Genomic DNA, 21182 nt, shown 5'->3' on the forward strand with positions numbered 1-21182 from the left:
AAAATACTCTGCAAGACTTTTAAAACTTTGAAAACCACACCGCCATCCCGTCAATCTTCGACGAAGGCCAACACCCCCAAGGGCCTGGACGTCCTTGCAGCCACCATATGAGGGCCCCTATGAAGTATTGAACAGAGGGGAGCACTTCCTTAGCCTTGATGTCAACGGCAGGCCCAAGAACGTCGCCGTGTCTAGGCGGAAAACTTTTGTCCCCCTGGCTGAGGTCTCGGGGAAGAAAGGCGCACGGCGCGTGAGATTCGATTGGCGGACCAGGAGTCGGGTTTCGTCGCTGAAACCCAGTATCAGGTGGGGGTGGGGTAGCGTGGAGGCGCTGCAGTGGAGATTCATCCGAGCTACACACCAAAGTAGCGCAACTCACCACGACCTGTTGGGAGCAGAGAAAAATACAATTTCATCAAAAACCTCCATGTGTGCTAAGGAATAATATCCCTGAGTCGTAAATAAGAAAATACTCAAAGAAATGAACAATCAAAGTGTCTTAAAAACACAAGTAATAATCAAACTAATAAATTTTAAGTATCTAAAATAACTTACAATAAAGTGCAGATACCGCCGCTCCTAGCGAAACTGTTTCTTACATCCCCTGCAGAGTTTAAACTGTGCAGGGGATGCAAGAAACAGTTTCAGTTCTACACATTTGGAAATGTCTGGAAATCCGAGACCTTTTGGAGTGGAAGTGGAAGGAGTGGATGACCGTTAATATTACGAAAAAGGCATCCGCCTTGAGTGCGGCAATTCTTGGGATATTTGTGTTGTAAAGATAATAGTAATAGTAATACTGAAACACATAAAAGAACATCTAGAAAGCTTGCTCGACAGAGCGTAAACACGTTTTTTCTCTGAATTCCGAGTGGGTTGCTCTGGGAACACTTCCGGCAAAACAGTTTAGGAGGAGTGTATGCCTATCTGAAGGGTGTTGAAGCACATGAAAATATACTGAGATTGATGGCGCGTAGCTATGACTAACACGCTATGCTCCGTTTAGAGTACATTGCAACCATATATGTACAAATACAGGGTTGAGCTAAACTTCACACAATACTGAGCCTAGTCCACAAATAATTATGATTTTATCTGGCTTATAAGAAGCGGGTGGTCAAAGGGTAGTATAGGTCCCTGGGCGAAACGTGGATTGATACACACGATCGAGCATATAACTTGGGAAACGCCTGCTGAACCAACCGCTCTATTACCAAACCCTATCACCACCTCCACATGGTGACCGCTGGGAGCTCTTTCTTAACGAAAAGCTGCAGACGGAGAAGGATGAAGGTGAGTCTCCGGCGCCTAAAAACCGCACAAATTGTACCAACTGGTCCTCCAGGTTGGGGGTTAGGTAGGGAACCGAAAGTTACGGAGCCACAACGGAGCCTCGGATTGGACGGATAATAGAAAGACGAACCCGGCATCGACGACGGAATAACGATTTGCGCATTTTCTCACGGAACGTGCGCTCCCTGTACAGATATGAAGCTACCAAGCAGCTAGCCGACAACCTGTTTCAATATAGGGCTGATGTAACAGCGTTACATGAGATGCGTTGGACAGGGACCGGTTTCCTGGAGTAGAGTCATATATATAAGAGTAGTATAGCGGCAATCCAGTGAACCATGTCGTCGGAGTAGGTTTCTTAGAAGCCTGTCCCAGATATGATATCAAAATCATACTTGGGGATTTTAACAGCCAAGTAGGGAAGGAGCCCGTATTCAGGCGTTGGCTCCCATAGCTTACACCAAAATACAAATGATAACGGACTGCGGATTATTTAATTAGCATTGTCACACGAAATGGTTGTTAGAATGTCAGAATATATAGGGGGGCCAATATAGACTCGGATCACTATCACTGCTCCGAGATTGAATAACAACAACACCCAAAATCTCCTCTAGCCATCAGGTGAGAGTTAACATTGAAGCCATTCACAACACAGCCCTCCGCAAGACCTATAAGAGGGAAATGGATGCCGCAATAACCGCAGTCCACAGAGATCCTGGAGATGAAGCATCAATAAATGATCTTCACAATCATCCGAAGAACGTTATCATAAGTACGGCCACAAATATACTTGGCCCCAGCCGCAAAGAGAGTCGGAACGGTTGGTTTGATGATGAATGTAAGCTAGCAATGGAACGGAAGAATGCCGCATACCGAGTAATGTTGCATTCCCAAAGGGTGCGGGCACGCGCGGAGACTTATCACGAACTCCGGCGAGAGGAGAAGCGACTTCACAGACGGAAAAGAGTAGCCTGTGAGAACCAACAGATCTGTGAACTCGAACAGTACAGGGAGCAACCGCACCAGGCGCGGAAGTTTTACCAACAAGTCAGCAGGATGAAGCCTTACGCACCTCGATGCTCATCCTGCCGAGACAAAGAGGGAAATCTGATTTCCGACAGAATGGGCATATTGGAGCGATGGGTTGAGTACTTTGATGAATTACTGAACAACCAGAACATCGGCGAGTTAGAGGTCCCGCCAACTTAAGACTACGGATAAATACTGCCACCACCAAGTATAGAAGGACAGTACGTACAATTCAACGGCTAAAAAAAGATAAGTCGCCAGGAGCCGATGGAATTACAGCCGTTAAATATGGAGGCGACCATTTACACCAAGTGGTTCATCATCTTGTGCTCAAGGTGTGGGATCTTGCTAGGCCGAATAGCTCCTTACGCTCAGAACACAGTGGCCCATACCAAAGAGGCTTCATTCCAGGCAAATCAGCAACTGATTGGATTTTCTCTCTGCGGGAAGCGAGGGAAAAACTGTTAGAATATAGACATCAGTTGCACCATGTATTCATCCACTTTAAGGCCGCCTATGATAGCATAGCCAGGGTAAAACTGTACACGGTCATGAGAGAATTCTGTATCACGACTAAATTGGTAAGACTGACTAGGCTGACCCTGACTAATATGCGAGGCCAGATAAAAGCATCAGGATCACCCTCAAGACTATTCGACATTAACAACGGTCTACGACAAGGGGATGCCCTATCATGCGTCGTCTTTAACCTGGCCCTTGAGAAAGTGATCCGTGATGCTGAGGAAAATGCGAGAGGTAAGATCCTCTTTAAGTCCACCCAACTACTGGGATGGATGGATGAGGATGATCCAGCCCAGAAAGTCTATAAGGGCAACATCTATGGTGGAAAAAGAAGACGAGGCAGACCCTGCCTGAGATGGAGCGATGGCGTAGGTCAGGACGCCAGACAGCTTTTAGGGACATCGAATTGGTGGACCTCGGTGCAAAACCGGGAGGTCTGGAGTTCCTTATTAAGGCAGGCCTAGACCGGCGCAACAACCGGCCGTTGATGATGATGATGTAGAAGCGAAAGCATAGTATACCATAATTGCAATTTTTAATTACTTGGGGAATCCATATCTTACTTGCTTAATTGAGGCATTCATGTCAATGCTTCCCACTATTAATGTCGCATAAGAAAGGCCCAGCCTCGTCCCCCGAAACTTTTCAAAATGGAACTTTATTTCATAAAACAAAAAATGTAGGAAAATATCTAAAGATTCTCAACGTGGTTTCTGAAGGGTTGCATACTTTCATTCAAGCACTTACGGCCGCGGGAAGTAATTGAAACTTGCAATTTTTCCAATTAATCCCCAGCCTGATCTCCTCAATATCCCAACAGAAACCAGACTTTAACTCCCGAGTAACATCTCAACAAGACATTTAACAGAAATTAAAGATTTCCCTCGCAAATTAGGGTTATATGGTATACACTTTATGCCCACGTTTTGGTCCCAACATTTTGGGATAGACACATTTATTAAACTAGCAAAGTGATTATTGTAGAACGGCTGGCCCGAAAAGGGAACACCTTTTTGTTGTCATTCTCATATCCTTCTTGGACTTTCCTCGCTCCCCTCTTATAGTGAACGGATGGAAATCCATTTAAAATCCTTCTACAGATAAAAGTAATTAAGGTAAAACGTGAAAAGTCCCTTTTCTTCGTTAATTGCTCAATAATATGGTAATAACGAAATCTACCTTTTAGAGTAATCCGCACTTTGCGAAATGTCCATTTGGAGAATTCCATTTTCACGGGAAACGAGGCAACATAGAAACTTAACGTTAATGTAATTTGCTTGTGTAAGTGAAATTTGAAATGTTGATCCATGCGTCCTACCCTGACGTATCTAGATACATATGGGAGGAGATGTACCCATGGATGATAACATTATGCAATTAATTGAAGGAGATAACGATTTATGTATCTGAATTTATTACACAATCGATCAGTTATTGTTTCTTCCTAGTTCCGATAATTATTGAGTTAGCGCACGAGCGCTTCCACCCTAGGGCAGCAAAGAGCAAATTACGTTTTAGTAATTCAGAATAATTGATTAACATGGACGACTCTGGGCTTTGATGTAGGTTTTGTCAAGTCGCTTCAGAATGTTGGGTGGTTATTTTTGCTTTCTTAATTAGACGCCGCAGCTTCTGTTTAAAAGGGTAAGGCGCATGTGATGAGCCTTTTATTCAGATACTTGGAATCTATTAGGCGCAATCTGCATATACATTTGACGTATCTTTTCCTTTCCTTCGAGGCCCAGAAACCCCTCTAAACACAGCAGATATCCCTTTTATCATGAATATAACGAAATTGTAAATAACCCCCAATTCCGCCCCTAATTCATTTGTTATCATAATTTACTCATCCATAATCTTTTTACTTTCTTATTTTCAGATTCCAAATTGGAAAGACGAACGAGCAATCGTGAAGAGTTATTGGCAATAATTAATCTGAGATGTCTGGAGTGGCTGATCAAAGCAACATCCGGAGCTAATGCGTGTCCGTGCCGCGTGTGTTTAGGATTTTTATTGAGCAATTTAACGGATTCAACGCGGATTTCGATGCGCTGAGAGGGTGGCATGGTGTGTTAGTTAGCGGCGGTTATTAATGGCAAAAATAGACAAAAGTCCCTTCTGATATTCCGGTGTGCACTATTATTTGTTTGGCCCCGTTGAACTGCATGTCTTCACGGGGTCCTCCCGCCCAAGTGTTTATGGTGGCAATCGTAAAGTATAAACAAGCAATTACGCGGCTTGTTTGCTACGAAAAGTACTAAAATATAAATAGACGAGGGAAATCTTAAGATAGACACGGTTAAATCATCCTCGAACGTTCTTGGAGAAACAAAAGGAGTCGTGCTGTCGAATAATAATAGGGACTAGATACATACGTCTGCCGTGTTTATTTATTATGCGCTTTTGTGAATCGAGTGTCGTGTCGTCGGGGTCGTGGTTGATGTAGACGCGCTGCATCTTCTGTCGATTGTCTCAAAGACGTCTCGTTCGAAACGGAAACATTTGGCTGCATATGCCGCGGCTTCACCACATGTTAGCGGAAACCGAAAGGAAGCTGTGCAGCGCTTTGTTCGGGCAAACGAACGGTTTAGGTCGAGGATCGTTTGATACTGCAAGTGCGTGAACAAGTGGGTGAGTATAAACAAAAGGACGAGGAAGAGTATTCGTAACAGAGTTGGGAGACAGTTGATGGAAACAATTATAGAAAGGGGTGCAAGTTTGAATCTTTCAATTCATTTTATGCAAACAATTAAATCCTTTACGTACTGTGAGCTGTGAGAAAATTTTTGAAATTTTCCTTCTGTTGGCTGTTTCTATAGAAGATATTTCTCAGTTTTATTCGAAATAGTATATAGAAACGCATCGAAAAACATTTCAGTCGGCCTTTGTTCAGTAAGGCAGTTGAGGTAGGCGGTTTTCGATTTTTAGGTTTGTGGCGAACCTCGGGCAATAAAAAGCAACATGCTTCGCATCCTGATTTCATATGTCGGGCAGTCGTTAAGCTCGAAGCGAAAAAGGTATGCACATTACCCTCCTTGTCCACTTATGAATTGATTTACGTCGTAGCCTTCGTTTACCTTCGTTTGATCCATCCTGGAATAATTTTGTGAATCCAGTGTCCTCTAGGTGAATTATCCCATCTTTTTTATCATTCCAAAATAGGTACACTTTGTGCTAATTGCCGACGATAGGTACAGGATCCGCCGATTGCTTATGATGAGTCATGGAGGTGTCGATACTCGTTCGCCGAGATGTCGATGGGGCCGTGCCTGCCGTCACACAACCTGCTTCGTCTGATGTTGTACGGTAAATGCACGACGTTCGCAGTGCTCTCAATCGATATGGGAATGCGATTTTTTTTCTATATGCTTCTAATATCAATGATGATACCCTTACTGGAGCTGCATAAAGCAAGATGGTGGTGAAAATCCTTGAGATAGTCTTTGATCAACCACGACTCCAATGTATTTATGCTTTGGCTGCGAAGATATGATATGTTCACCATTCCCAATCTTTATCAACCTTTGTTCCCTTTGCTTGGCGATCGAAACTATACTCTGCTAGTGTCAGGCTAGCTTTTTCTAGCCAAGATCTGATTGTCTCGTTTGTGAGTACCTCGATCTGATCAATATCTTGTGCTGCGATAGTCACTCCGATGTCGTCTGCGAAGCCAGATTATTAGTCCTTTGGGCTTAAAATTGCGTCATACACTATTATCCACAGAAGAGATCTGAGGACTGGTTTTGTATAACCTCGCAGGTTATTCTATACGTCTTAGGTCCATCGACTGAATCGTAACTTAATATCCTCTTCTGGAGAAATTCCATGATAGTGTGCACTAGGTATTTGGGAGCGTCTAATTTGGCTAAAGTCGCAATAAATTTGCTCCATTCTGCAGTATTGAAGGCATTTTTCATTTCGATAGTTACTACCGCACAAGATTTATTGGTCTCCGCCTATCTTCATAGTTTCCTTTACCGTACTGATCGCATTGACAGTAGATCTTGCCTTTCGGAATCTGAGCTGCCTATCTAAGAGACCAATCTCCCTTTCTGCGTTGGGAAAGTTTGTGGATGCCTTTGATAGGCTATAAAACGAAAGATCACCCAAAGGTCTATTTGGTTTCGAGTTTAGCAAAAGCTTCTGTTTTCTCCACTTTTCCGGGAAAATCGCTTCTTTGAGACACGCAGTAAATGTTTTTACGAACCACCTTGTTGTGACGGCCATTGTTAGAGCTTTATTCGGAATGCCGTCTAAGCTTGGGGATTTATTTTCGGCAATCTTCTTCGTGACTTCCAAGACATCTTCAGTGGTTTCCTTGGGGATTTCATCAAGATCTATCTGGAAAGTGCGTAGGTTCCATTCACTCAAAACTTGTGGGAAGAGTGTACTGACTACCACTAACCCTCATCAAATCAGAGTTGTTGACCGGTGGTGAGCGTTTAGCCTTGATTGATATTATGCCTGTCTTGTATGCATCTCCTCACGGGTCGGAATCGGCTTCCTTGCAAAATCTCTTGAAGTGTTCAGTTTTATATTCAGAGATGGCTGCTTGCAGCTCTTGCCTCGCCTTTTTATATCGGTTGTGCAACTCTTCAGATTCAGATTGGTTTTACTGTCAGACCCGACCATTTTTCTCGCCAGTTTGGTACTTACATATTTCAAATCAACTATTGAACCTGGAGCCAATCCTTCGAAAAGTGGCTACATTTTTAGTGGACCAAGGACCAAGTCTAGCTTCGCGAAAGTATCGAGTAAAATATGGCTTCTTTCCCAATTCACAGCCCACCCGTTGAAATCATCCAATAGTATTTTGAGGTTTTGATTTCTTGCATGCAAAACTAGCATATATTTGTATTGTATTTTGCCTTCGTCGCGCTGGGTATATGTAAGTACCAGTTATTTCGCCCCGATGAATCCAAACTCCGGAAACTCCACCACTTCTTGGATGGTGTGATGTTGATTTCCACACGCCTATATAATTGCCTTGCCAGTTACATTTGTAGCCCCTTGTTGTTGGCCACTTCAACTCCATTCTCATGTGAGAGTAATTCTTGCGCTGTCTCGCAGTGGTTGAAGTTAATTTGTATCAACCTCATTTCTATACTGCATCCAAGGCTCGCCTAAAAACCGAGCACTTGCTACTGTCTACAACGTGCAGATAGTCGACGCGTTTTTTCCTTGCAAAGCATACATTCAGGGTCAGCCTTACACTCTCTGAATATATAATCCTCTCTTCTCTGCTCTTCTTTGACCTATCAGAGGCATCAATGCATTTTGACGCTTGTTGATCAAGGCATCTATAGCAGCGCTTGATGACATCTGTTTGCCTTTCCGTGTACTTCGAGGATCCAAAGAATCATTCGCATAATTTCCACTTCTCTTTCAAGTTGACCCTGCTTTCGATTTTAATGGGGACTTCACTTCACGTTAAATTCAGTGGGAGGGGGTATTCGCAGAATCTGCGACCTTTTCTTAAATGTATCAAGCACTAGTTCCTACCACATCTCCCCACCAGGTGTAGTCACTGTGAACTGAAGAATTGAAATGTATTTATATTAAAAAATGCGTCCTGTAAGAAATATCCCCTCAGAGATGCACGCTTCGAACAACTCTGCGAACCTACGGCAAGCTTTAGGGTTTTACTCGGTATGCCGTCTTGAACTGAGACTTCACTGTCAGTTATTCTGCTGGAGTTATCTAGCAGCTCGTCTCTCGTGACCGGCAGAATTGGCATCAGACGATGGATTCTTCTTGAATTGTTTTTTCAAGGTAGTGCAGATTTCTTCCTTCATCGAGGGCCTTGCATAGCGACATTCTCGCCAAGCGAGTTCATAGCTTGGTTACGAAAGCCGTCAGTTCTTCCCATGCAGGATTTTTTCAGCTCAAACATGAGATCTCCTTTCTGAGTCCTTTGGATTTTGTTGACTTCGTGTATGATAAATTTCTCTTCCTGGAGATAATGGTTGCCTCTGGGTGAATTAACACGTTCGTTTTCGTCTTCATCTTTCTATTCGAGATCTTGGACTCTCTTCCGATTTTATTTGCCTTGAATTTCACTTCGCTAACCGACGTTCACACTTGAGCTACATGTTTTCTCCGTTCTGAACTTTTAGTTGCGTTTGCTAGACTGATCAGAATGCTTTTTTAAGGATTTGTGTAAAACAGTAATTGGCTGCAGAACCCCCCTTAAGTTCATCCTACCACTAAGAAATGCACCAATATGTAGGCTATAATATAGAGCATGCAGCAATCGCACTATTACTAACAAAGTTATAATAGGTCAAAGTTATCACTTCATTGCAAATTCAAGACTTTGAATGTCAACATCACCCGAGAGTGGATATTCTCATATAATATATGGATTTATATTACGTACTTCGTACTAATGAAACAAATGCACACCCAAATGTTTTTATATAAGAAATACACAAAACCTTTCAAACCTGTAGCTTGCTAGACTTGCTTCCTTTTAGGCGCCTGTTGATTTCTTACCGATTTCTCCTCTTTATCGCGCACTGCTTCACTCGGATGGAGGTCAATTCAAGTGTCACGGGGGTCGCTTGTGACACTGTTAGGACCGCAGGTTTCGGTTTTTTCTTACACCTTTATTCTTTCTCCATTGATCTATTATAAAGCACCTAGTGGTTCTCTCGATATCCTTGGTGCACGTTCTGCTTGCCTTAGATTAATTTGGACAGCTCAACTATTTTAGCTCCAAGCTTAATGAAAAGAAGTTCTTCTGGATCAGGGCTCGGTTCTTGGTAAGCCTTGGTCAGATTACTCTTTTTATACACTCTTTCATTTACTATGCTTTCATGAATGGGCTCATTTCTTGGTCCTGGAGTATCCATTGAACAGTTGCGGTGGGTATCGCCTCCTTCGGCCAGCAATCCCCATCCAGTCCATCATTCTTTGCCTTTGTTATTGGTGTTTCCGGTTGAGTTGTGCTTTTTCTGAACACCTCTGTCTCCAAATCTACAACTTTTCCAAAGGTCGAAGGTTTGCATGGTGCAAGAGCTGAGGATTTTCACGTTGAATGGAATGGCCTTCTTCACCTATGTGCGCTGTAACTGATGGTCTTATGTTTCGGGCCGTTACTTACCGCTTCCTTGATGAACTTAACTTGAAGCATTTGTGTAGGAGACGTTAGTATATTCTGCCACACATTCTTCGGCTTCGTATCACATTTTTCTCTATTTGAGATTAACCCCATATCTTCTACCAAAAGGATTTATGGGGATCCGAAAATTAGAAAGTATTGCAAAAACTAAATTTCGTTTCTCCAATAACTCTTCCAATGTTCCGAGGCTTCTTCCCCCTCGTTCGTTACTTCCCGATAGATCTAAACGAATTAGTATTGTAGCTCTCATTGCATTGTTTCGAATTTATAAATCCAAAGGCTTCAAATTGAGTAATGCAGTTAGAGTTACCTCGGACATACAATTCTTTGCAGTGAGGGCAGTACCACGTGTTGCGTCACTAATCCAACGTAACATCTTCATCTCAATTACTGCGAAGCAACATTCATTTTCTTTTGTATTCGGGAAACATTCGGAATTGTAGAAGACGACAGGGCAAATGACACTGCGGTAAACTTTAGATTTGAGACGTTCGTTTACGCGTCGATCATAAAGAACGTCAGTCGTTGCGCTACATTTGGGAATGCAATGTAAAGAGGGTGATGCTTTTCACGGTGTTTTTCACGAGTAACCATGCAGCGTGTGTTCCGTCAGTATTTTCGCAGTTCTTGACAAACCCGACTCGATGCATAGTTACTTGAACGATGCCGGGAATATGGTTATTAAAATGCATTCAAAAGTGTTCATGGTATAGTATGAACAGCAACCAGATCAGACGGTTATTTGAACACTCTGCCGGGATACCGCTCTTTTTCTATAGTTGCTTTTTTGGCAGTCAAATGGTGTTCTACCTTCTACAATAAACTCAGCCCCATTTCATCATCATCATCAACAACGCAACAACCGGTATCCGGTCTAGGCCTGCCTTAATAAGGAACTTCGGCCATCCCAGTTTTGCGCCGAGGTCCACCAATTCTATATCCCTGAAAGCTGTCTGGCATTCTGACCTACGCCATCGCTCCATCTCAGGTAGGGTCTGCCTTGGCTTCTTTTTCTATCTATCACCTCATCTATATGGATTAAGTCACCCGCCCATTGAGCCGGATTTTATCCACAACAAGACGATCATGGTATCGCTTATAGATTTCGTCGTTATGTAGGCTACGGAATATCCATGGTCATGTAGGGGGTCAACAATTTTTCGAAACATTCTTCTCTCAAACGCGACCAATAGTTCGCAAAATTGGGAGGAATACATGAGGACTGACATGATCATTGTCTTGTATAGTCAGAGGTTTGATCCTATGGTAAGACGTTTCGAACGGAGCAGTTTTTGTAAACTGGAATAGGCTCTGTTGGATGCCAACGACCGTGCGCGGATATCATGGTCATAACTGTTATCGGTTGTGATATTCGACCCTAGAAAGGAGAAATTGTCAACGGTCTCAAAGTTGTATTCTCCTATCCTTATTCCTCTTCGTGTTTGATCAGTGCAGTTTGATGTTGTTGGTTGATTCGTCTTCGGTGCTGACGTTACCCATATATTTTGTCTTGCCTTCATTGATGTGCAGTCCAAGATCTCGCGGCACCTGCTCGATCTGGATGAAGGCAGTTTGTACGATTCAGGTCGTTCTTCCCATGATATCGATATCGTCAGCCACCAACAATTAGAGGGGATTCTGGGTGGTGTTATTCGAGCTCGGAGCATTATGCCAACGAGATAGTGATCCGAGTCTATATTGGCCCTCCTATATGTTCTGACATTCATCAGAGAGGTGACGGCGTTCGATCAGCACGTGATCAATTTGGTTGATTTCGTCCGTAGAGGCCCACGATTGCTTGTTGACCGCTTTCCGCATAAACCAGGTACTTCCAACAACCATTTCGTGTGACACTGCTAATTGAATAATCCCTAGTCCGTTATTATTTGCGTTTTGATGTAAGCTATGGGAGCCAACGTATCGCCTACGGGCTCCGTCCCTACTTGACTGTTAAAATCCCCAAGTATGGTTTTTATATCATATCTGGGACAGGCTTCAAGGGTTCGTTCTACTGCCTCGTAGAAGGTATCCTTCTCCGACTCTGCAGTCTCCTCTGTCGGGGCGTGAACGTGAGGCTTATATTTCTAAACTTGCCTCGCAAGCGCAGAGTGCATAGCCATTCGCTTATGTTCTCAAAGCCGATAACAGCAGGTTTTATTTTTTGGTTGACTAAGAAACCTACTCCGAACACATGGTTTACTGGATGGCCGCTATATGGTGTAACGACTTTTCTCCCTGTCCCTGTCCAACGCATCTCCTGCAACGTTGTTACATCAGGCTTATATTGGGACTTGGTACCGGCTAGTTGTTAGGCAGATCCATTTCTGTACAGGGAGCGCACGTTCCATGAGAAAATGGGCAAATCGCTATTCATTTTTCGTTGCCGAGTTCGTCGTTGTAAAATCCATCCAATCCGAGGCTCCTGTTGTGGCTTCGTAACAGTTGGCTGGCTGGAGGACCGTGTTTCTTGCTTTTTTGGAGAATTGCAGCCGCCCTAACCGTGCAAGACTATAAAATTGTTAATTACCGAGGATAAGATCATCTGGGCTATAAACAGTTTCTGGACGTATAAATCTCCGATGGCAAGTCATGCTTCAGAAGCTGCAAGAAAAGGTTGTGCCAACCGGGTCTCTGCTCAAGGATGTACAGAGCTGTACGACTTTATTGTGTGGGAGCAGGGTTTGAACAAAAGGTACAATAAAATGGGGCTTAATATGATTCAACGAACCGTGTGGGCAGTTGCCACCGGAGCTCTGCAGTCTTGTCCATCAGATTCTGTCAATATTGGAGTACATCACTTCTCGAGTATCCGAGTCGCACGGTCTCCCAGGTATCGCCAGTGAATTCCAAACAGAAGTATTGGCGGTATTGGAAGCCTGTCGATGGCTGGAGCATGATCCAAGCCTCAAGTGTAGTATAGCCATTCTGACCGACAGCGAAGTGGCCATTACGGCCTTGTACTCTGTGGCGACATCCTTAAGACCGGTGAGGTAGTGTAGAAACGCGCTGAACAGTCTGGGCGGCACGCTCAAAGTCAGCCTGTTCTGGGTTTCTGGTCATATGAACATTGAGGGCAATGAGCGGGCTGACGGACGGGCCAGGTGGGGCTTTGCTCTTCCCATACTTTTGGCGGGTGCAGTCTGCACCGCTGGTGATCGTCAAGGGCGCACTACGAAGGCTCACAACCTGTGCCAAATCAAGGAGGATTTAGCTCGCCTATAACAAAATCAAATCGCAAGAGATCTTTTACCAGGCACGTCTGCGCGGGACACTGGTCTACAGGGGATCATGCCGCAGACTCCGTATGCAGAATTCGCATTGTCGAGGCTGCGCAGAAAAGGGAGAAACCATCAGGCACTTCCTTTGCGATTGCTCAGCTATAGCTACGAACACTAGTGACACCATTCTTTGAGGACCTGACAGATATCTCTAACTGCAAGGTGGTAGAGATGTTTTCTTTCGTGAATGCTACGGGCTGACTTTGAAGATCTGAGCCAGTTGGACTCTGCTTGCTTCCCTTCATTAAAAGCAACCATCATCTAAGAAGTTTGTGGCATCAAAACAACGCTCCACAGCGCTAATTTCGCTTTTCACACCGGGCGCTGATACCCACCTATCTACCCATGCTACTTTTACCAGAAATATGTAAAGGCTGCATGCTGCAGGTCATTTTATATTGTAGAGATAAACGTAGTCTAATGTGCCCTCTTCTTTATGGCAGAATTCTCCTTCTGCTGAGCCTTCCTTTCCCGTTTTCTGGAAGGAACAGAGTCATCGAAAGACAGATCGTAGACAAGTTCTCTTGATTTTCCACTGAAGTGGAAAACATGTCTTCGATCGACTTTCCTGTGGTGGAACATGAATCTGGTTAGGCTTCCAATTGCATTAATAGCTAATAGATTAAGTTTTCCTTTTCGAACCAATAAAGTTTTGCAGACGCGTTATGTTAACATTATTGCTAGCTTCTAAGCAGAGTAAACAGAATCCATATGTCATGGGTTGAGCTTAGTATAGTGCTTTATTGCTTACCAAACACACTCGTACAAGTTTGAAGCAATTTTCCGACCTGAAAACTCGGGGGAGGATTCCCCATTCCAATCAGTCAATTGTTCCTCCCATCATTAAGCATGCCTGAGTGTCGGGACTCCGCATATATAGAATTACGAGTACTCTTCCAGCATTCATACCCTTTAAATCATTCACTACTTAACATGTTTTAATCCTTGCAAAAAGACAAGTTTTGACACATTGACATATTTCAGCTGAGTGCCCGTCGTCGACCTCATCACCAGCCTGGCTGCTCCAGCTGCCATTATTGCCGAGCAAAGGACCCAACGTGTGTGACCGCATCAGTGAATGTAATTTGCACGTGTGTGTTTCGTAATTAGTGCCCTCTTATGCCGGATCGGGGGGAGGCCCCTCCACAGGCTTTCGGTCGTGGGAGCTACGTAGCTCCAGAATGAATTATGAGATGTGCTGCGAAAGCACTTTCCGTGGCTGTGACGTCGTCCGTGCTCGTGCCCGCATCACCCTCATTCACGAATGTGGCCGTAATTAATGCACTACGAGAACCCACCATCGCTCATAATCTTCATATGATTTGCACATATTCAAATATCTTGTTAATTAAGTTCCACTAATTACTATCGGAGTGCTTGGCGGAAACGAGGCGCGCTTCCAAGTCAAAGATGGTAGTCACGAGGATGGGCGCGATGGCAGATTTGAAGAACTGCAGAAGGTTGCAGGCCATCGGTGATGAGATGATCCGCAGATCTATTTGCGTGTTGCTGCTGCTACAGATTGTCGTCAATTGCGGTAAGTATCTTGTCCTGTTTAGTTTCTGAATAAAATAATTCGCAGATAATCAGGGTAGAGTGCATGGAAGGAAGCAAATTAATATTTATGCGCTTGGAAATGACGATGTCGTCTGGCTAGTCTCACTTTGGACACTTGTTGGGATTATCTGGTTAATTTGTAGAACGGTTCAGAGATGCAAGTAGTAATGGCAACTAGATTATAATACTTTGCCGCCATTATACTTGCGAAAATATGAATACGGTGAAAAGTTGAATTTATTGGAATTCTGGTGACATGAAAGCACGGAATTATATCCTGGGCGCTTTCCAAGCATGAAAGTATGGTAATTGATGGTACTTTTCCAGATGTTCTGTCCATTGCTTCCACGTGGGATACTGGAGAAGGGTACATGCCGAGAGCTGTTAAATGCATGCACTCGTACCCGTCGTCGTTAAGGGGTGACCAAGGCTATATAGCGATACTCCCTTGCGGGGGCGGCTTATTGTCCTTGCAGTAGTTTTTGGATTTTCGAGTTTGTTAATGCATCGATCACAACGCAGTTGGGGAGCGCTTCTTCATCCAAATTGCACTGATACATGAAACAATTGATTGCATTGATCCAATATACTTAATTGGCTTAGTTCTCGGCAGATGATTGGCGTTCATTGTGACAGTACCTGCTTCGTAGCGTAGTTGTAACAGGGTGGAACATGTTTCTTGAATGGAGGAGTTAGCCGGCCGTTCTCCCCTCCTTGGGTTTGTGGTACTGTCAGTGTATAGGAAAGTTGAGTTCTTGAGTGCTCTTCGCAGTTAATGGGGGGGAAACCCGTCGCCTGAGCAACAGATTCCAAACGGTGCGCCATCAATGTGCGGTTAATCCAACATTAAGGATGAACTTTTTCCGAGGTTCGGCTCTTCGGTGTCTCCTCATTGATCATGCTGAAAAATGGAGGGGGGGGGGGGGGGTCCTTTGGAATGTGCCAAAATCGAGGAAAGCATGGCGAAGCTCAGGTCACGGAAGTTAACTAGCTGGAATGGGATGACTGGAGAAATGTGCAAAGTCTAAGAGGCTATTTCCCTGCTTTCCGGATGACTTTCAGCGTTGTTGTGCCCCTGAAGTCATCAGCGAAGGATAGGAATAGTCGTCGGACTTTGGCAAGGTTCTAAAGAGGATTATGATAGGGATTATAGTAATTGGGCTTGCAAACATCTCATCTGGTATCGAACAGGCGGTACGATTTTCGAGCTGGTAGATCCACCGACGGAGCTTTAGTGCATGTAGAAAGGTTTATTGTTCATTGTATTAGGAAATATATCCTTAAAATCTTTAGAGATTACAAAGGCGCGTTTATGTTTTCGAAATTTTATGAGTGTGACTACCAGGAATAAGTTTTGTGGAAGATCTATTTGCATGGAAGAAGAGCGTTTGTCCAAGGTGTCAGTAAAGAGGGTGTCAATCGCAGGTTTATTTATGTAGAACCTGATGATGGAGGAACTGTTGTGTGAGCTTAGATCGGGAGTTAAATGTGTTACTTATGGGGATGATTTCATCATTCTTGTTGAGGGGAACAGCCGATTTGAGCTCGAGCAGTCGAGTACTTAGTATATGCGCATCGCTTATGCGTGGTCTCTTGAAGTTGATGTCGTGATCTTAATAAAAAAAATCGTCGCGATGTTGCTAAATTTTGTCGTCCACCTTTGGTTTACTTAATGGAGCGTATAGAATGTACTTGAGAGTTACAATCATGGAACTTATGTATTCATACCCACACCTGTTTGAGCTTAGGACGCGATCAAATAAATTGGTGTATATGCTGGGTTATGTGAAGAGGTATGAAGGGGGTCAAATCAGGACAGCTACTAGATCCATATATGGGACTCTTTCTTTCATGTCCTATGTACGGGTCCCCTCTGCTGTATAAGTGTGTAAGGAGACTACAGGGCAGAAAACTGCTTTACCCCTAGAACGTTTTTAGAGTGTTCTCCTGTATATCGCACCGTTTTGACCGACTCCATGCTAGTGCTGGGTATTCCCTCTCTTGATTCGGCGTGCTACGGCCCATAGGCTCATGAAAACGGTAACTTTAATGCAAAGTGCAAAGTTAGTTTGAATCAGATGGTGGAGTTAGAACCTCTTGCAGTTGAGACAAGTTGAGACGAGTGTGGAGTATTTGAGCTACAGATAAAACGAAACGACAGTTGGAAATGTTGGGTCACATATTAATACGTGAAGATTGTGTCTACTGAGGAGGTTCTGTCGGGAACTTCGGGCGAGAAATGGGATTTCTTCTGATGGCGCATGCTAGTTTGAATGAGTTTCTCTTTTCGCGCAACCTTGTTTCTAGTAAGGGTTGTTTTCTAACTGGTTTCATGGTCCCTGTGCCTGCCTATCTTACTGTACCATCGACAATCTAGACGACATGGTCCCTCAGGTAGTAAACGGTACCTTATTTTAACCAGTGCCTTACTAACAGTCATACGCTTCGATGCGCTAATGCGTATGCGGGTACTATCTTCCCGCGGCGGAAGTTCCTCGACGCTGCCTCATGTGGAAAGTGATGGACGAATAACTGGGGGGGATGGCCACCAATTACACATATTCTGCCTGGTGGAAAGGCTTCGTTATTCCAGGCAAGTCCACCATACTCTAGAAGGGCAATCAGACTCGAGTCTGGAATGATACTAATCTGAAATAGCTTTTACCACAAAGTATCACCGGTCCATCTAGGAGCATTTGCTCCAGGAGAATTCCTGAAGGATGAGCTCTAAGGCTAATCATTTGTAGCTAATGGAAAATGGGATGCAGAGTGATCATTGTTTCTCCATAAATAACCTCGCAGGGTGTGTTGCGTCAGTAGTTCCGCAGTCCAAGCTTCATGGTAATTCTTGGTAATTTGAACAAGCGGTTATTTGAACATTCGGCCAATTTTTTTTTATGGAACGGTTGCGCTTTCTTCTCAATCCGGCTCGGTTCTCCTTAATAACTTGGAGAATGAACTCAGTGAACCAGGGTGTTGGGTTTTCGCTCTTCGCTTTCCAAAGCTGCTGTTACTATCCCAGATTTGTTTGACTGCCTCTTAAATTTGCATAGCGTTGACAGATTAAATTGTTCCAAAGTTCAGTTTTGTTTGTGGAAGAATCAGGTGATCTAATTCTACCACTGAAATTTGTTCGAGGCTTTCTGGCCATCTGTGTATCGCGGCTCTGATCGACGAGACGCAATGAAGAAGTTGAACGGTGTTCTTGTCAGTTTGCCAATTGGTCATCGTTTTACTGACTTACGATACAGACCTTTCTTCCGATATTTCAAAGCAAAACATCTCCGCATCTTTGGTTTTATTTCACGCTCCTTCGAAGCTTTTGATGGTCAGAAATTACGTAAGTGAGATCATTTCGTTTCTTTTTTTTCTGAAAAGCGCTACCATTTGATTCGCGGTGGGTCACTGCACCTCTGCCGTTTTTCAAAGGTGGGCTGCTACGTTGGGAGTAATTAACGAGCGAAGTTGAAGTGTGATAGTCCCGTAAGTAATGGCTTTGTTGTAATGGTAAGAAAATTGCTGCATCTTATGAGAATATGGTCGATTTGTGAGTTACTTTTCCCAGGTGGGTTAGCAAGTGAAAGGTTTCATTTAGAGCATTTCGAAGCAGATGTTAGTTTTGACACTGGTTGCAAAGGGAAAGAGCGCGGGGGTCCAAAAGAAGTCAATTACTTCAGTGTCCCGTTCCCGGAAATTACCCAATCAAAAAATCCGAAAAAATATGGTGGTCCATGCTCATCGTATCAGGGCTTCAAAATACTCTCCCTTACGATATCTGTTCAGATAAAGTTAATAATCATAATCAGATAAATGTTTAATACACCATGTATTAAGCAGTACAAGGTCACGAATCTTAGCTGGACGATACGCTTGGCATCTTTATTGCCGTGCTAAAACCGTTACCCACTCTTGGTATCTGCATTTTCGCAATTTGACTATTAAAATCACCCTCAATGACGTCGTTGGCAGACCTATTACAGACTTTCTATTAAATAGTGGCCAGAAGGGTTAACCTGTCTATAGTGATATGCGACGAAAGAATCAATTCTGAAGTTAGCTGAGATAATAGTGAGCTTTACCACCCCGTCATCGTATTATCGTTCCAAAACCCTAAGCAATGACCATGCCACACAGTAAAGAAGTTGATATTTTTTTTGCCATTTTGGCCGCCTTCACGCCTTATTTCGAGTTCTTTCATAAGGATTTTGAAAATTCCTTTTTTTACCAATGAGCGTACCAATATGTGGTACGATCTAATATAATGGAGTAACTGCAATTATACTTTATTTATTTATGTACCCGATTTGAACATTTTTTTCGGGCTTAGTAGCCTGCTAGTTATGTAGATTACATGCTGGAATTCTAACCTTTTTAGGCTGTGATCGTCGCTCATTCGTTGGACCCACTGAAGGCGTTGTAGTTTAACGAATTTCGAGGCTTCTAGCGCATCGTAGAGTTCAGACAACTCATAATTGAAACGGATGCGCGATACACCGCGGTCGCCAAGAGCTCCGAAAATTCGCCGACGGACTTTCGTTTTGAATGTGTTTAGCAAATTTTCGGAGACTTGGGTTAGGGTCCAGGTTACGCACCGATAGCATTGCACAGTTCGTATGATGGTTTTGTATACGCGTAACTTCCTGTTTCTGTGCGCATGCTTCGATTTTATTATGGGAACGACCGAGGAGAAAGTCTTATTCGGTAATTGTATCCGCCTCTTCACCTCGTGAGTCTCCCGCTGGTGTTGGCACCCATTGCTCGGATAGCGTATTCGAGTGCTAGGTTGAAGAGCGTTGGTGCCAGTCCGTCGGACAGGATCCAGAACATCCTGTTACATGGAGTTGGTCGTAGAAATCTTCGTCAGTCGTACTATTTTAATTGGTATACCAAATTGCTGCATTATGTTCTCTAGTACTCCACCTGCTTGAAATCGACAAAGATTTGATACACATCAACGTTACTTTCTCAGCCTCACCTGCCATTCTATTTTCCAGAATTTACGTTAGTTATTTGTAGTAGGACGAACAGACTAGTGAAATGCCTCTATAGTTTTCGTAACGCAATCTACCTCCCTTTTTGTGAATGGAACGGATGATGCTCCAGTACCAGTCGTCTGGGATCTTTTCGTCCTTCCAGGTTCTTAGTAGTAGTTGGTGTATCGCATTTAGTAGACCCGTTTCACCAGATTTTAACAGCTTGGCTGGAATCTCGTCCGCGCCCGGCGCTCTGTTTGATTTCAGTGACCGCACGGCGAAATCAACTTCTTCTGCTGGTCGGGGGATCTGTAGTGAGGCTTGGATCACCAATACCTCCATCGATTTGGGCTTACTTATATTCTGTTTTTTTTTTTTCTGGTATAATTTCTAATAATTCTTTGGTTGTCATTCCCAAAACGTTGATTGATTCGAAACAGTTTTATGGTTACTATATCAAAGTGTCCGGATGGCTCAAGTGGTTAGAGCGCTGGGCTGTCGTAGCGGAAGGTCGCGGTTCAAATCTCGCTGGGGGCAGAGGAATTTGTTATCGTGATTGGATGTCGGACACCAGTCGACTCAGCTGTGAATGAGTACCTGGGTCAAATCAGGGTAATAATCTCGGGCGAGCGCAATGCTGACCACATTGCCTCCCACAGTATACTGTGGTGTACCGTTACGGTCTTGAATGAAGTGCTCTAACACACTTCAAGGCCTTGATCCAATGTGGATTGTTGCGCCAACGATTATTATTATTATTATTATTATATCAAAGAAAGAAAGTTGGCAATTTTTATGGCCAGTGAATTCTGTGCAATTGGTGGTGTCAGGTGAGAGAAAGGACGACCATAGGGAGGCTTTAAAATCGTTTCTAGACCCGAATGGATGAAAGCGTGTGTGCATGTCATTAGATCTCGTGGTAGGCGAATCTAGCCAGTAGGGTGGTTAAATTCCACAATTGTCATTTTTTTATAGACGATTTAAGGATTTTTAGAAATGGTTGCTTATATATTTCGATGTCTGACTTAGTAAAGAAGTCGTGCAATCCCCACGTTTTGAAGTATCGGTGTAGTACATCGGTGGTGCCGTTCCACTTTTCGCTTTTGAGAGTAGTGTGTAAATGGTGATCCCAGACTGGTCTTCTTGACTAAGTCATGAAGGTACTTTTTAATGTCTTATGCCGGCGTTCCTTTAGCCTTCTTGTGGTTTTGATCCCCGTATACGGGAGACCATGCATCTGAAATTCTTAGGGAGGTAGGGCCGATGCCACGTGCTAGAGAAGTTTTACTGAGGAAGTACTTATAGTTGTTAGAAGATTGACAGTTGCGTTACTCCATCATTCACACACACAAAGGACCGTTTCAATCACCTGTTCGACCAAATGTGGGACTTGGTTTTTTAACA

The 21182-nt window shown here is 43.7% G+C and overlaps 1 protein-coding gene and 1 long non-coding RNA gene across 2 annotated transcripts in view; both read left to right on the top strand.

Annotated features, from left to right (window-relative positions):
* The window catches only part of LOC119658245, a 127594-nt gene extending 122653 nt beyond the window's left edge, over positions 1-4941 (top strand). The window contains exon 3 of the long non-coding RNA XR_005250204.1: positions 4727-4941. This is a non-coding gene — a long non-coding RNA (uncharacterized LOC119658245). The remainder of the gene's footprint in view (positions 1-4726) is intronic.
* A 283-nt stretch (positions 4942-5224) lies between these two features.
* LOC119658244 overlaps positions 5225-21182 on the top strand; it is a 419442-nt gene continuing 403484 nt past the window's right edge. Inside the window, exons 1-2 of the mRNA XM_038065521.1 lie at positions 5225-5478; positions 14233-14785. Of these exons, the coding sequence (XP_037921449.1) occupies positions 14659-14785 (127 nt within the window). The 5' untranslated portion in view covers positions 5225-5478; positions 14233-14658. The remainder of the gene's footprint in view (positions 5479-14232; positions 14786-21182) is intronic.

This window comes from Hermetia illucens, chromosome 5 (assembly GCF_905115235.1).
Source record: "Hermetia illucens chromosome 5, iHerIll2.2.curated.20191125, whole genome shotgun sequence".
NCBI classification, from domain to species: domain Eukaryota; kingdom Metazoa; phylum Arthropoda; class Insecta; order Diptera; family Stratiomyidae; genus Hermetia; species Hermetia illucens.